This window comes from Hippocampus bargibanti, linkage group LG14, assembly GCF_051943395.1.
Source record: "Hippocampus bargibanti isolate YZ-2025 linkage group LG14, ASM5194339v1, whole genome shotgun sequence".
In the NCBI taxonomy this organism is placed as follows: Eukaryota; Metazoa; Chordata; class Actinopteri; order Syngnathiformes; family Syngnathidae; genus Hippocampus; species Hippocampus bargibanti.
Genome location: NC_142747.1, coordinates 19,958,774 through 19,975,391, shown reverse-complemented (window position 1 = coordinate 19,975,391; position 16,618 = coordinate 19,958,774). Strand labels below are relative to the sequence as shown.

The 16,618-nt window shown below is 40.4% G+C and overlaps 1 protein-coding gene across 1 annotated transcript in view; it reads left to right on the top strand.

Moving 5' to 3' along the window:
* The window catches only part of ryr1b (ryanodine receptor 1b (skeletal)), a 92,176-nt gene that overhangs the window by 42,260 nt on the left and 33,298 nt on the right, over positions 1–16,618 (top strand). Inside the window, exons 43-67 of the mRNA XM_089012913.1 lie at positions 1,189–1,462; positions 1,578–1,695; positions 1,843–1,975; positions 2,445–2,539; positions 3,708–3,843; positions 4,280–4,463; positions 4,551–4,662; positions 4,740–4,860; positions 5,924–6,093; positions 6,846–7,066; positions 7,162–7,252; positions 8,071–8,211; positions 8,315–8,478; positions 9,096–9,174; positions 9,257–9,346; positions 10,496–10,636; positions 10,722–10,799; positions 11,925–12,000; positions 12,057–12,180; positions 12,775–12,890; positions 12,958–13,025; positions 13,823–13,944; positions 15,071–15,120; positions 16,019–16,079; positions 16,165–16,291. Of these exons, the coding sequence (XP_088869039.1) occupies positions 1,189–1,462; positions 1,578–1,695; positions 1,843–1,975; positions 2,445–2,539; positions 3,708–3,843; positions 4,280–4,463; positions 4,551–4,662; positions 4,740–4,860; positions 5,924–6,093; positions 6,846–7,066; positions 7,162–7,252; positions 8,071–8,211; positions 8,315–8,478; positions 9,096–9,174; positions 9,257–9,346; positions 10,496–10,636; positions 10,722–10,799; positions 11,925–12,000; positions 12,057–12,180; positions 12,775–12,890; positions 12,958–13,025; positions 13,823–13,944; positions 15,071–15,120; positions 16,019–16,079; positions 16,165–16,291 (3,092 nt within the window). The remainder of the gene's footprint in view (positions 1–1,188; positions 1,463–1,577; positions 1,696–1,842; positions 1,976–2,444; positions 2,540–3,707; positions 3,844–4,279; positions 4,464–4,550; positions 4,663–4,739; positions 4,861–5,923; positions 6,094–6,845; positions 7,067–7,161; positions 7,253–8,070; positions 8,212–8,314; positions 8,479–9,095; positions 9,175–9,256; positions 9,347–10,495; positions 10,637–10,721; positions 10,800–11,924; positions 12,001–12,056; positions 12,181–12,774; positions 12,891–12,957; positions 13,026–13,822; positions 13,945–15,070; positions 15,121–16,018; positions 16,080–16,164; positions 16,292–16,618) is intronic.

Here is a 16,618-nt window from a genome sequence, read left to right as displayed (position 1 = left end):
TGCTTTGGACACAAATATGTCAATTAACTCATTCACTGCCACACGATATGCAAAAATGTGTCCACTCCAGTGCCAGGGTTTTTGTCATTTTCACTCAAATTTCAGATCCCACAGACTATTGAGTTTTAGGACTACATAAGCATTCACTGCTGTGTAAGAAACCTTAGATTATCTTTTTAAATCAGAAAAAAAGAGTTAATTCCTAAATTATAGGGGTCTGGAGTTATCTGAGCTTGAAATGGGGGTGAGTGTACAAAATACAATACTAACATTAATTTACAGAGCGCTTGAATAACAGCTGAAGCTGTAACAAAGTGCTAACATGGATAAAATGAAATTATGCCCCCTTGGGGAAAGGCAAAAACATGGCTAGAGGTCTTATCAGCACTTTATCGGCACCCTCCACGCAAGAAATACCAAAACCCGAACAAATTCGGGAATGGCGCTCCATGTCATATTTTCAAATCCCAAATAAATCCAGGGATGGCAATGAATGAGTTTAAAAATTTGATTGATTGATTGGTCACAGGATACATTTTTCTGTGGGTGAGCAGCGGCAGCCACACACGCGCCAGCGTTTACCCAACCCGGAATAAATCAAATAGATAGAAAGCGAGCCAGCTAGCTAATAGCCATATAGCTAATAGCTAGTCAGCTAGATGGTTATCCAGTGAGCCGGACAGCTAATAGCTAGCTAGCTAGATAGATAGCCATCCAGACAGACACACAACAGATAGCTGATAGATAATAAATAGCAAATAGATAGCAAATAGCTAGCTAGTTGTTCAGCCTTCACTCATCCCAGAATAGCTAACCTCAAATAGATAGAAAGCTAGCTGGCGAATATATAGCTATGTATTGATTGATTGATTGATTGGTTGGTTGGTCGCTTATAAATGAAATGTATTATTATTATTATTATTGGTTGGTTTATTTATGTTTTATTATCAAACCAGTAATTGGCCAATTCTTAGTGGAAGGAGGAGCTGAATATGTAAAATATGTGCATTAATTTGTCGAAAATATGAAAGTTTTGGAGTTGTGAGAAATAGTTCCTGAAAATATGCCAAATAGGTTGAAGCCGAATTTGAATGTTATTGTCAAAATGTAGCACTGGTTGGAATCATCTGAATTGCTGAAGAAATGTGGAAGGAGAAGGTCCGGATGTATCCTCTCTTGATCCTACAGGCACCCTTCAGGAGCTGATCTCGCACACCATGATCCACTGGGCCCAGGAATCCTTCATCCAGAACCCGGAGCTGGTGCGCCTGATGTTCAGCCTTCTCCACCGGCAGTACGACGGCCTGGGCGAGCTAATCCGGGCGCTGCCTAAAGCCTACGCCATCAATGCCGTGTCCTACCAGGACACCATGGACCTGCTGGAGTGTTTGGGCCAAATCCGTTCGTTGCTGATCGTCCAGATGGGCCCGGAGGAGGAGCGCCTCATGATCCAGAGCATCGGGTCTGAATGCTTTGTGCTTACCTAGTCTACATACAAACACAAAGCAAGAAAGTTGTTTATTAGAAAACATCCTGATTTTGGCTTTTGATGTCATTATTTCTGTATTTTGTTTTAGAAATATCATGAACAACAAGGTGTTTTACCAGCACCCCAATTTGATGAGAGCTCTCGGTATGCATGAGACGGTCATGGAGGTGATGGTCAACGTGTTGGGTGGCGGAGGAGACTCAAAGGTAAGTATCATCACCTCCTAAATAGCCACGATGGTGTTTTTCCTGGGTTTATAGTGCAAGTAGGAGAACGTTGCTACTCCAATTTTTGAGGAAAAACAGATCACGGAGTCACTCAGTAAGCAACCCGATCTGCATTTGATTCCACAGGAGATCCGGTTCCCCCAAATGGTGACCAACTGCTGCCGCTTTCTTTGCTACTTCTGCCGAATCAGCCGACAGAACCAACGCTCCATGTTTGACCATCTGGCCTACCTGTTGCAGAATAGCGGCATCGGATTGGGTCAGTGCCACCTCATTTGACCGTTTCGATCGCTCGGTAAATGTCCAGAATGGAAGTGTTTCAAGTTGCAATGGTTGTCGAAAGCAAACACGAAGCTGTAGCATCCATTTACAAAATGAAACTGCGTCACATCTCCTGTCCCACGTAAATCCGCATCAATTCCAAGCAGCGACAGGTCTACATAAATAACCATCCAGCCAGAGACTGTCTAACAGCACCGACCTTTCCGCTGAACAAAGCGGGGCTGTGAAAATCCTGCCCATGACAAGCGCAAAAAAAAACATAATCGCCCCAGAGTTCAAATGCCACTGACATTCCTTCCAAATCAAAAACAGTGCTGGCGCATTCGTGCTGCCGAAAAGGCGCAACCGCTAAGCACAGTCTCTTCTTTGATGAATGTCGTGGCCAAAAATGTTGCATAGGTTTAATGTGATTATTTTTAATGTTATTTTATTCTTGTGATTCCCAGGTATGCGAGGCTCCACTCCTCTGGATGTGGCAGCAGCCTCATGCATCGACAACAACGAACTGGCCTTGGCGCTACAGGAGCAAGACCTAGAAATGGTTTGTTTGAACAACAGGAATAAAATAAATAATATACATCCAGACACTCCCCAACTTACAAATAAGTTAAGTTACATTCTGGAAAGCTGTTTAGCTATCGAGAATTATTTTCACATTCTACAGAATCAGAATATCAATCAGCCTTTAAAGGACAACCGACGCCTCCCGACAAGTTGTGTCCATAATTTGTAAAATGGCTTCAAATGACTTCTACTGAGCGTATATGACAAAGATTCCACCGCATATAGCTATATTTTACCTTTTAAGACTTGCGCTGAATATTCAGGAAGTCTTGTTTTTGAGTTGGTGACGAGTCCTCACGTCACGTCACTGAAGGAACGCCCCTGACCGAGAAAGGACACATTGTAGTAGTCCTTTCCTTCACGTCAATGAATTTTGCGCTACTTTGTTTGGTCTGAAAACTTCGTGTTGATCCGTGTAGATAGCGAAATTAGAAGGAAAACACATATTATAACGCGATTAAACGCTGATTAAATAACGCGATGGTAAATCCTTGTGTGTTGCACCAAGACTACTATTTGATACTAGTTGAGAAAAATTCTAAGGAATTAATCAGCCTGTTTCCACGGACTTTGTCGCCATCTTCTGCCTCTTTTTGGTGCTACATTTCCCGCCCCCATATACCTCAAAATGACACGGAATAAATTCTTTAATCGATTGCAAATATGTATGCTTTCCTCTTCAGAACTATTTGAATCATATTTATAACTGGATGAGTAACAAGAAAGCATCTTCTCCGAATCTGAAGCCATTGTTTTGATTCTCCAGCAAGGCAAGACGTCTTGGCGTGACATCACGAACATGGGGGCGGGACCTTCTGAAACTGACCACTTCCGGTTTCAAATTGAAGTACTTTTTAGACACTTTAAGTCATTTTTATTGCTGTTTTGCATTTGACTAAAAATATCATTTTGGCTATTTTAGATGATTTTCTGATGGTAGTTAGGAAACAAAAAAGTGATGTCGGTTGTCCTTTAATAGTCCTACAATGGGGAAATTTTCAATCTATTTTAATTGTAAACATTAAAAAAAAAGCCAACATAGATTTTTCTGTTTGAAATATTTTGTAAATAGCGAAGTATGTGTCCACAAGAAATCTAGACGAAAGCAGTTGCTTTTGTAATCCTTGTCATGACATGACGTATAGGTGGCGACGTACTTGGCAGGCTGTGGCCTGCAGATGTGCCCGATGCTGCTGTCCAAGGGCTATCCCGACATTGGCTGGAACCCATGCGGAGGGGAGAGATATTTGGACTTTCTGCGCTTTGCCGTCTTTGTCAACGGTAATTCATAAGACCTTCGTACGGGGTGTCCCAAAAAGCATAATGTCAGTGATATTCAATCGGACACTGTGGACAAAGGCTCGGACACAGAAAGATTGTCTTTTACTGCCAGCAGGGGACGCAGCCATTCAAGACAGACGCCCAAATTCTGCGGCCCTCTGCAAAACTATTTATTGAGAGTATATGCAAATTAAAGTGATACATTAGTAAAACATAGTATTCTTGATTAGAATACGACACCCCTGGGTGTTTCTTATTCTGTACAATCTCTATCACGTACTCACTCTTGGACTGGCCATTATTGGCAGATTTGTTATGATTTCTCAATGTGTTCTTCCATCTGTCCATATTCAAGAACATAATACAGTATAACAAACCAGTTCCAGCAAGTAGTTCCATTCTACGTTCATAGTTCTTGACTTCCTGTCGCTCATAGGTGAGAGCGTGGAAGAGAACGCCAACGTGGTAGTACGCCTTCTCATCCGCCGGCCCGAGTGCTTCGGTCCGGCGCTCCGAGGAGAGGGGGGCAATGGTCTCCTGGCCGCCATGGAGGAGGCCATTAAGATCTCAGAGGATCCAGCGAGGGACGGACCCACGGTCAAAAAGGACAGACGCTTCATGTGGGTATACATCTCAGTGACGGTTGGGTCCGCAGAGCCCATCCGTGGTTTTCAAGGAAACCCCGATCATATTTTTATTTATTACAGGTTTGGTGGAGAGGAACAGCAGGAAGAGAACCGTGTGCATCTGGGAAACGCCATCATGTCCTTCTACTCGGCCCTTATTGACCTGTTGGGACGTTGCGCTCCGGAGATGCATGTGAGTGGATCTGTTTCTGTAAATTGTGCTTCAGATGGAAAAGATGAACTCTGGACACATCTTTATTCATCCACTAGCTGATCCAAGCAGGAAAGGGTGAAGCTCTGAGGATCCGAGCCATCCTGAGGTCTTTGGTGCCCATTGAGGATCTAGTGGGAGTCATCAGCTTGTCTGTGCAGATTCCTTCTCACGGCAAAGGTGACGTACGAACAGGACTCTGCAGTCATTATCGAGTTATACGTTTTGTCCAAAAGAAAGGACACGGCGGAAGGACCGTTGTAACAAAGACCTTTTAACTGTTTTGTGGGGAAAATACGGTCGTTTTATTATTTCAGTAGTTTATATTCTAATGTAGTTAGTTGGTCCATCTGCTAAATCGGTGAATCGAAAATGAATTACGTGAACTTGGGACTTTGAAATATGAACATTGTCGCTATGAAAATGTAAATGGAGTACAGTACATTGAAATGACAAGTTTTAGACCCCACACACACCTGATTGAAATGATCAGCTTTTCAGTAAACTCTGTGGAACCCTAAAAACAACAGGTGCTTTTAATCAGGTGTGTTAAATCGGTCATCCAACATGTTTGATTTTTTTTTATTTTTAAATGTTTTTAATGATTTTATTTTGTACATTTTTAATGTAATTTTTAAAATTTTGTAATCTTTCAATTTTTGAATGTTTGAAATTTTGAATTTACAAAATGTCAATTTTTCTAATTTTCAATGTTTCTATTTTTAGATTTGTGTATTTTTCTTTTTTTCAATTTTTTAAATGTTTCAATTTTTCAATTTTTCTTTAATTTTTGATTTTTTTTGAATTTGATGAATTTTTTGAAATGTTTAAACTTTTCGAATTTTTTGAATTTTCGAATTTTTCAAATTTTCAATTTTGCAATTTTGCAATTTGGCAATTTCGACATTTGGAAATTTTGAAATTTTGAAATTTTGAAAGTTTGAAATTTTGAAATTTTTACATGAAACATTTTTCAAATTTTCACATTTTCACATTTTGAAATTTTGAAATTTTGAAAGTTTGAAAGTTTGAAAGTTTTTCAATGTTAAAATGTTACAATCTTTTACATTTTTACATTTTAAATTTTACATTTTTTTAATGTATTAAATTTTTCGTTTTATTATATTTTCATTTGTAATCAATCTATTTTTGTATTTTTTTTTTTATTATTTCATTTTCATTTAATTTATTGTAATTTAAATTTTTATTTAAAAAAAAAAATCCTCATCTTTCCATACTGCAGACGGTCATATTGTGGAGCCGAAGATGTCCGGCAGCTTTGTGCCCGACCATAAAGCCTCCATGGTCCTCTTTCTGGACAGAGTCTACGGTATCGAGAACCAGGACTTTCTTCTCCATGTGCTGGAAGTCGGCTTCCTACCTGACATGAGAGCTGCGGCTTCTCTCGACACCGTGAGTTTTTCGTTTGCACTTTTGAAATAATAATAATAATAATAATAATAATAATAAATAATAAGATGTTGGTTATGGTGATCGCATTTATCCGGCTTGTGGATTTGAATTGAACCGTACACTGTATTTAACTCATTCACTGCCAGACGACATGCCAAAATGTGTCCTTTGCAGTGCCAGGGTTTTTGTCATTTTCACTCAAATGGCAGGACCTACAGAAAATTGAGTTTTAGAACTACATACGTAAACATTCAATTCATCATCATAATAATAATACATTTCATTTTAAGCACCTTTCAAAGCTCCCAAGGACACTTTACAGTCACAGACAAGCAAGTACTATAATAACTAAAATACAATCGCAAATAGAATACAATAAATTAAATATAGTTAGAAATAGAAACAAGAGAAAGAGCTACACAGAAAATGCAATTTTAAATGGGTGGGTTTTGAGATGGGATTTGAAGGTATGCAGAGAGTTCCAGAGTTTGGGGGCAGAGCAGCTGAAAGCTCTGTCCCCCATCATGCTGAGACGGGCAGGGGGCGGCACACAGAGGTGGAGGGAGGAAGAGGGATCTGAGGGAACGAGAAGGAATAGAATTTTGAAGAAGGTCATAAGAAACCCTAGACTCTTCTTTAATCAGAAAGAAATTGGTAATTCCTAAGTGTTATGCTTCTGGAGTTATCTCCGCTTGAAATGGGGGCAGTGATTTCAGGAATGGCAGTGAATAATCACATTTCTTTTCTTTTAGACGGCATTCAGCACCACGGAAATGGCGTTGGCGCTGAACCGCTACCTCTGCTCGGCCGTCCTGCCTCTGTTGACCAAATGCGCACCTTTGTTCGCCGGCACCGACCACCGCGCCATCATGATCGACTCCATGCTGCACACCATCTACCGGCTTTCACGCGGACGAGCGTTAACCAAAGCTCAGAGGGACGTCATCGAGGAGTGCCTCATGTGGCTCTGCAAGTCAGTCGCGGGTGGCGTGTCGGCTGCGCGATGGCAAACGCTCCATAAGTGATGGTGACAAATCATCCTGATTGATCGGGGTTTACTGTTGGCAGGTACCTGCGGCCATCCATGCTTCAACATCTGCTTAGGAGGCTGGTGTTTGACGTACCCATCCTCAATGAATATGCAAAGATGCCGCTCAAGGTTACGCCTCGCTTTATCGTTTTTTAAAATCATTTTTAATATTATTGTGCACAATGAAACATTCTTCAAGGTGAAGAAGGCGGGTTGCAGTGGAGACAATTAGCATTTTTCCAGAGGATTATACCGTGATGCCTTGGCTTACGAACTTAATTGGTTCCCAGACAGAGTGTGTAAGGCGACAAGTGTGTATCCCAAAAATTAATTTCCTATAGGAAACCATTAAAATGAGAATAAACCGTTCCCAGGTCCCCATAAAACATAATTTTCAACTAAATAAGCCTTAAAACTACACAAAATATACCTTATTTTATGTATACAAAATGTGGTATGGTATTATAATTAAAGAAATAAGCTGTACTATATAATAAAGTGGTTTTATTTACCTTTGTGATGGTCGTTGATGTAGTTGCTTCTTGATGATATCTGAGTGAAGTTGCTGTGATTTGGATGGATTTCGATTTACGACCATTCTGACTTACGACCGTTTGGTCGGAAGGGAACTTGGTCGTAAGTCGGATCTTACCTGTACTTTGTTTTATCTTTTTGACCCCTGCCCTTTCAATGTCGCTGCTGTAGATTGTAAATTTCCCCATTTGGGGACTATTAAAGGATTTCTGATTCACAGATTATATTTAAATAAAAACCCATGATTATATAAAACAAAAAAAAAATTAATCAGACCATTTTGACTTACGACCATTTGGTCGGAAGGGAACTTGGTCGTAAGTCGGATGTTACCTGTAATGTGTTGTATAATGCTCTATGCCAGTGACGTAAAATGACGTTTTAGCGGACTAACATAGATGATGATCTTCCAGCTTCTGACCAATCACTATGAGCGCTGCTGGAAGTACTACTGCTTGCCTAACGGTTGGGCCAACTTTGGAGTGACCTCGGAGGAGGAGCTTCATCTTTCCCGCAAACTCTTCTGGGGAATCTTTGAGTCTTTGGCTCACAAGGTGAGAATTGACATTCTTTGTTCCTTGTCACTCTTCGTCCCAATTGTTTCGTATATTCACAACTGTACTCGTTACTAACTCTGCATTCATCTTCTCACTTTAGAAATTTGACGCTGAGCTCTTCAAAATCGCCATGCCGTGCCTTTGTGCGATAGCTGGAGCCATCCCGCCCGACTACGTGGATGCAAGCTTCTCCTCCACTACAGAAAAGAAAGCGTCTGTGGATGCCGAGGGAAACTTTGACCCCAAACCGGTGGAGACCACCAAGTAAGATGTGATAAATATGTGCTGAAAACATCCAGACATCAATTCGATCGATTGATCAATCATTATAGATATCAATGCCACACAAAAAGGCCCAATATTTGTTACCCGGGAACTCGAAACTGTGAGGAAGAGCCTTCTAACCACTAGTCCACTGTGCTCCCTACAGAGTATTCATTAGCTGCCGACCACAAAATGTGTGACGCACTGATGAGTTTTGACTTTTAGGTCTGACAAATGACAGAAAATGTAAAACAAAATATTATATATAGGCCCTAAAACAATATACAGGAAACAGCCGACTTACGACCGGCTCGACTTACGACCACCCGTACTTACGACCACGACCTCCAGACCCTATTTTTAACATTTTAAATCGACGCCCGGCCCGGCGTCGCGGTCGTAAGTCGAGCTGGGCGTAAGTCGGATGTTACCTGTATATAAAAGTCTTCCAAATATAAGGCACATCTCATTATAAGACGCTACAGTAGAGGTTGATGTGACACAATACTTCTTGTGAAATGGAGTTCACATCAAATGAAGGCTTTTGGCCATACCTTATAGACTGGAAAATACAGTAATGAATGAACGTAAACCCCGAGTTCCATATATGTTAACAGCACCATAATCCCCGAGAGGTTGGACGTTTTTATCAACAAGTACGCGGAGCACACTCACGACAAATGGGCATTTGAAAAGGTCAGTTTGAAAAAACAGGAAATGATCTGCCCCCCACCCGCCTCCGTTTTCATGGTTGTAACTTCAATGGGTTTATTTACAGATTCAGAACAACTGGACCTACGGAGAGGTTTTAGATGAGAACGGCAAGACTCACCCGATGCTGAGGCCGTACAAGACTTTTTCTGAAAAGGTAACGAGTATTTCTGATTGTGTGAGCTTGCCAAATGACGACTTTGGTTCTGCGTTGGGCAAAATGGACGATTTCTATTTGACGATTGTTGACATTTTGCCCTATGTGAAAAGATTTTTGCTTTTATTATCCTTATTTGATTACATTCCAAAAAGCCTGTCGTTCAGGTAATATATAATGGATGGAATTGTAAAAAATTTACAGTGTATCATTCATTGCCAAAAATGTGTCCACGCCAGTGCCAGGGTTTTTGTCATTGTCTCGAAAATTGCAGGACTCACAGAATATGGAGTTTTATGAGGACAGAAACTTGCAATACAGCGTTATAAATATTACACTATCTTCTTTCATCAGAAAAAAAGGTGTTCATTCCTAAGTAACATGGGTCTGTAGTTATCTGAGCTTGAAATGGGGGCGGCTGTACAAAATACAATACATACATTGATTTATATAGCGCTTTAACAACAACTGAAACTGTAACAAAGTGCTAACATGGATAAAAGACAAATGCTGCCCCCTTGTGGAAAAAAAACACGGGCTGAGGTCTGACCAGCGCTTTATCGGCACGCCCCGCAAGAAAAAAAAAAAAAACCCGAATAAATTCAGGAATGGCGCTCTACATCCTACTTTTCAATTCCCGAAAAATCTATCTATTCGCTAGCTATTAGCTATCTATTCGCAAGCTAATAGCTATCAATTTGCTAAGTATTAGCTATCCATTCGCTAGCTATTAGCCATATATTTACTAGCGATTAGCTATCTTTTTGTTAGCTAGCTAGCTTGATATCTATTTGAGTTACTTCCGGGTTGAGTGAATGCTGGCACGTGTGGCTGCCGCTGCTCACCCACAGAAAAAAACTTATCCTGTGACTGTAAAGTGACTTTGAGAGTTTTGAAAGGCGCTTATAAATGAAATGTATTATTATTATTATTATTATTATTATTATTATTATTATTATATAATTTGGGAATGGCAGCGAATTAGTTAAATATATATGCCCTGGCATATATATATATATACAGGCACGAAAATAGAAATGTCAAATTTTGAACATATTTTTTCTTTTTAAAATAAAACAACAATTATTACTCATATTTTTGGCAAATAAAGAAACATTTAATATTTCTCCCACTTGCTGTACATGTCAGGATAAGGAAATCTATCGTTGGCCAATCAAAGAGTCCATCAAAGCCATGCTGGCATGGGAGTGGACCTTGGAGAAAGCCCGAGATGGCGAAGGAGAGGTCGAGAAAAAGGCCGCCACCCGCAAAATCTCTCAAACTGCTCAGGTAGGCAGAAATTTGTTTTTTTTGGGACAAAAAGTGAATACAAAATCAAAAAAATAATAAACAAACCATCTCTGTCTGTCTGTAGGCCACGTACGATCCCAGCCATGGTTACAGTCCTCAACCAATAGACATCACAGGCATGGCTTTGTCTCGAGAGCTGCAGGTTTGTATCAGAAATGTCACTCTCTCTTCGTATGTGTCGGCTCTCAGTCATACAGGAGTTGTCCATCGATGAAAAGGTTTCTTCAGCCATCATCTGTACTTCTTTGAAGGTGTCCCTCGTTTCGCTCCTCATCCGAAGAGCTTCGTCAGCAAACAAAAATTATGCTGGTGACTCAGTAATAATAATCCATTTCATTTATCAGCGCCTTTCAAAACTCTCAAGGTCACTTTACAGTCACATAAGTTTTTCTGTGGGTGAGCAGCGGCAGCCACATGCGCCAGCTTTCATTTCAACCCGGAAGTAACTCAAATAGATAACCAACTAGCTAGCTAATAGATAGCCAATATTGAGAAAATAATCAAGAGATAATAAATTCATGTTGATTGAGAAAATAGATAGCCGACAGATAGCCAACAGATAGCTTGCCACCTAGATAGATAGATAGATAGATAAATAGATAGCTAATACGCTGAATGTCACTATCACTAAAATACACAGATAGAAAGCTAGCTAGACAGCTAGTAGACATCCAATAGATAGCTAACAGATAGCTCGCTAGATAGATAGCCACCTAGTCAAATAGCTAGCTAGCTAGATAGTTAGCTAATACACTAAATGTCACTAAAATACACACATAGAAAGCTAGCTAGCCAGCTAGTAGATAGCTAATAGATAGCCAACAGATAGCTCTATAAATGTAATGGACAGAGGTGGCTGTGCCAGATTCTGATCTGATAGGTCCCTGCCCTAAGGTTAGGGGAGCAGTGGACTACTCCCTGAAGCTAATATGATTTTGTTCCTCCTGATTACATCTAAAGTTCGATAAAAGAAAATAGATGTTTTTTTGTAAAACAGCAAAACCCTTCGCTAAATCGGCATGGTGATTTGAGGTTTAATTTAGATCGTGCTTATAACAGACTTCTTAGCTCGTTACCACATAGGCTTAGCGATGCTGATGAGATGATACCACAGCTAATGGGGCAATCAGAGCCACGCATAGGACAGACTGAGGAGCGAAACGTCCGACACCTTCAAAGAAGTACAGATGACGGCTGAAGAAAACTTTTCATCGGTCACTCTCACGTTGTTTCCCCCCCTTTGAGCTATTTTGTCCTCTGTCTTTAGTCCATGGCTGAGCAGCTAGCTGAAAACTACCACAACACGTGGGGCCGAAAGAAGAAGTTGGAGCTACAGTCCAAAGGTGAGAAGCTTTCTCCTGTGGCAAATTCCAAAGCTAAAGCAAAGATCACCTTTCAGGTGGCGGCACGCACCCTTTGCTGGTACCTTATGACACCCTGACTGCTAAAGAGAAGGCCAGAGACCGTGAAAAAGCCCAAGACCTACTCAAGTTCCTCCAACTCAACGGATATGCCGTGACCAGGTCGGCTGTTTGTTGTCACCTCTTTAGTTCCAAATTCGTTGTTGTCTTATTTTGTTAAAGACAATTTTGAATTATTTAACTCATTCCCTTCCAGACGTGGAAAAATGTATTCACTTCAGTGCCAGGGTTTTTGTCATTGTCACTTGAATTCCAGGACCCACAGAATATTGAGTTTTAGGACTACATAGACATTCAATTCAACAGTGTTAGAAACCTTATACTCTCTTCTTTCATCAGAAAAAAAATAGTTAATTCCTAAATTACAGGTAACATCCTACTTACGACCAAATTCCGTTCTGACAAATGGTTGTAAGTCAAAATGGTCGTAAGTCGAAATCCATTCAAAATGTTGAATGGAGACTCGGAGGCTAAATGACTCGCAAACTCCCCCCCTCTGTTGCCATCACACGGTCGCAAGTCAAAATGGTCGTAAGTTGAAATCCATTCAAAATGTTGAATAGAGACTCGGTGGCTAAATGACTCGCAACCCTCCCGCCCCTTCTGGTGCCATCGCACGGTCGATTGCTGTGCGAGAGTGAGATGCTTGATTTTAATGCTCTCATGTTTTTTTTGTTTTTTTGTTTTCACGGTCAGGGGCATGAAGGACATGGAGCAGGACATCTCATCCATTGAAAAACGCTTTGCCTACGGCTTCCTACAGAAGCTTCTCAAATGGATGGACATTGCCCAAGAGTTTATTGCTCATCTGGGTAAACCAAACAAGTTCATAACATGAATGTTGATGTCACGTTTCTTCATGTTATTATTTTTGAACAGAGGCCGTGGTTAGCAGCGGTCGAGTGGAAAAGTCACCGCACGAGCAGGAAATCAAATTCTTTGCCAAGGTGAGCTCGTTGGAAACAGAATCAGAATCAGAAAGCCTACAAAGGACAACCGACGTCTCCGGACAAGTTGCGTCCATAATTTGTAAAATGGCTTCAAATGACTTCTACTGAGCGTATTTTACAAAGATTACACAGCATATAGCTAGATTTTATGTTTTAAGACTCGCGCTGAATATTCAGGAAGTCTTGTTTTTGAGTTAGTGACGAGTCCTCACCCTACGTCACTGAAGGAACGCCCCTGACCGAAAAGGGACACATTGTAGCAGCATTTTGCTGTCCTTTGTTTGGTCTGAAAACTTCATGTAGCACCAAAAAGAGACAGAAGAGGGTGACAAAGCTCCGTGTAAGGAATTAATCAGCCTGCAAACATGTATGCTTTCTTCTTCAGAACTATTTGAATCATATTCATAACTGGATGAGTAACAAGAAAGCATCTTCTCCAAATCTGAAGCCATTGTTTTGATTCTCCAGTTATGCAAGACGTCTTGGCGTGACGTCACGAACTGGGGGCGGGACTTTCTGAAAATGCCCAATTTGCAGCTCAATTTTTTTGCAGATTTTGGACACTTTACGTCATTTTTCTTGGTGTTTTGCATTTGACTAAAAATATCATACTGCCTGTTTTGGGTATTTTAGATGCTATGAAACGTTTTTCTGATGTCAGTTAGGAAAGAAAAAAGAGATGTTGGTTGTCCTTTAATGTTCGTAAGGCGAAAGGTTCGTAAGCTCAAGCATTCGTAAACTGCGTTTAAGAAAATGTATCTTTTGCCAAACCTTATTTTTTTTTTTACCCCTAGATTCTCCTTCCACTTGTGAATCAGTATTTTAAGAATCACTGCATGTACTTCCTCTCCACGCCTGCTAAAGTCCTGGGAAGTGGAGGACATTCTTCCAACAAGGAGAAGGAAATGATTGCAAGGTAGCCTCGCAGCCATTTTGCAACACAGTGGAACCTCGAAAGGTGAAACGCGAGAACTCGAAGAACATGGAAATCAATAGAAGTTGTCATTAATTGGTTCCATGACCTGTCCTAACGCTATTTTAAGTAGCGTATTTTTCGGTGTATAAGGTGCACCGGAGTATAAGGCGCACCCCCAACGAATGGTGTACAGTAAAGTCTCGTTATATCGATATTCAAGGGAGTCCGAAAAAATATCGATATAACCGGGACTATCGATATATCCGATATCGATATAACGAGACTTTACTGTATTTTCAAACTTTTTCCATATATAAGGACTCTAACACTCAAAGTGTATAAGGCGTGCACGCAAAAGCCTCCATTTTCTTCAAAAATTGACCCTACGTCTTATACGCAGGGTCATAATAATAATAATAATAATAATAATAATAATAATAATACATTACATTTATCAGCGCCTTTCAAAACTCACAAGGTCACTTTACAGTCATAGGATAAGTTTTTCTGTTGGTGAGCAGCGGCAGCCACGTGCGCCAGCGTTCACTCAACTCGGAATAACTCAAATATATAGAAACCTAGCTAGCTAATATATGGCTAATAGATAGACAGCTAGCTAGGTACTCAACTCGGAATAACTGAAATACAGTAAAGTCTCGTTATATCGATATCGGATATAGCGATAGTCCTGGTTATATCGATACTATTTCTATGCCCGCACGGAGAAAATTACATGCGCGCAGGGTCAGATATATCGATAGTCCCGGTTATGTCGATATTTTTTCGGACTCCCTAGAATATCGATATAACGAGACTTTACTGTAGTATATAGAAAACTAGCAAGCTAGCTAATATATTGCAAGATAGCTAATGAGTAGGGAGCTAGATCCATCTTGTCCCTTTCTTGTCCTATCACCTGCGTTTGACTTTAGAGGTTCCACTGTCTTCTGTTTTTATTTAAATGATTTTACACATTTTGTGAGTCGAACCAAGCAAGCAAAGAAAAGACAACTCGTGTGTGTGACGTGTCTGTCCTCCGCCATTCCTCATGTCCCCTCAAACATTTCTCCTTCCCTGTTTCTCTCCTCATGGTCCTCTTTCCTCTTTATTTTCTCCTCCGTGTCAGTATCTTCTGTAAATTGGCTGCTTTGGTGAGGCACAGAGTTTCTCTTTTTGGTAAGCGATCTTTACGCCGCCATTGTGTCAACTTCTTCTTCCTCTTGCATGATGACAATCACATTTGTTTGCCCTCTCGGTTCTTATTTTATTTTATTTTATTTTATTTTATTTTACTTTACTTTATTTTTGGCACTAACAGCCTAAGTGTGATTTGAATATGATTTCTTCATCACCATAGCGAAATATGTTGCCATAATAATAAATGTTTGACCATTTCGGCTGATTAAATATGTGTGCGCACGCGTGTATATATGTATACAGTATCTCACTTTCTCACACTGTCTTTTGCTCTGTCTCTATTTATTTATCTAGCTAGATATCTAGCTTTCTTTCTAGCTAGCTTTCTTTCTAGCTAGCTTTCCATCTATCTTGCTTTCGAGCGAGCTGGCTTTCTATCTATCTAGATAGCTATCTAGCTATTGATCTAGCTATATATCTAGCTATAGCTAGCTACCTAACTATGGATGGATGGATGGATGGATAGCTAGATAGATGGATGGATAGATAGATAGCAAGCTCGATAGATAGCTAGCAAGCTCTCTCTCTATCTATCTGCCTATCTATCTATATATAAATTAGAAAATAAAATTACTTCTAAGACACAAGTCATCGCAGATATGTAAACACAACATACTTTTTTTAGAATTGATTCCATAACTGACTCGACAAAAAATACCAGGAACATGTATCCACTGGTTGCCGTTCATACCGGAGAATAATAGCTCAGATAAAATCTGAAAAAGCAAGAAAAAGCAAGATTGACTAATGTGAGAAGCACCTTATAAAACGGCATTACGACAGTCAAGCAGATAGTCAAGGCGCTTAGAAATTAAATGTATTATTATTATTATTATTATTATTATTATTATTTTGACCTACCGTCCGCTGTTTCTAGGAACGGATGCAAGCGCCGTGGTCAACTGCCTTCACATTCTGTCCCGCTCGCTGGATGCTAGGTGCGTCTCGTTCTGGAAAACAAATCAATCAAGAAAAGAAATGACAAGATTTGACATTGAGAATATTTTTGCATCAACTTTCCAGGACTGTGATGAAGTCAGGTCCCGAAATCGTCAAGGCCGGCTTACGTCAGTTCTTCGAGAGCGCCGCCGACGACATCGAGAAGATGGTGGAGAACCTCAAGCTGGGCAAAGTGTCCAGCCGCAACCAGGTCAGAAGCGAACTTGATAAAGTCCTTGAGATCATGCAGTGATACCTCGGTTTACGAACCCCTTGGCTTACGAACTTTTCGGTTTACAAACGTTAAATTTAGGAAAATTTTACCTTGGCATGCAAACTATTTTTCGGGATACACACAGAGCGCCACAATGAGTGATGTGCCGTTTGCGAACGGGCCCTTTCTACTAACAACAAAATGGCAGCCGACTGTTTTTGTCCTCTATTCCTCGCCCCTAGTCTTTGGTTAAAGCCACATGATTGGTCACGAACGCAGCAGTGAGGGGAGGTGGTTTAAACATTAAAGAGGCACCCAGACGAC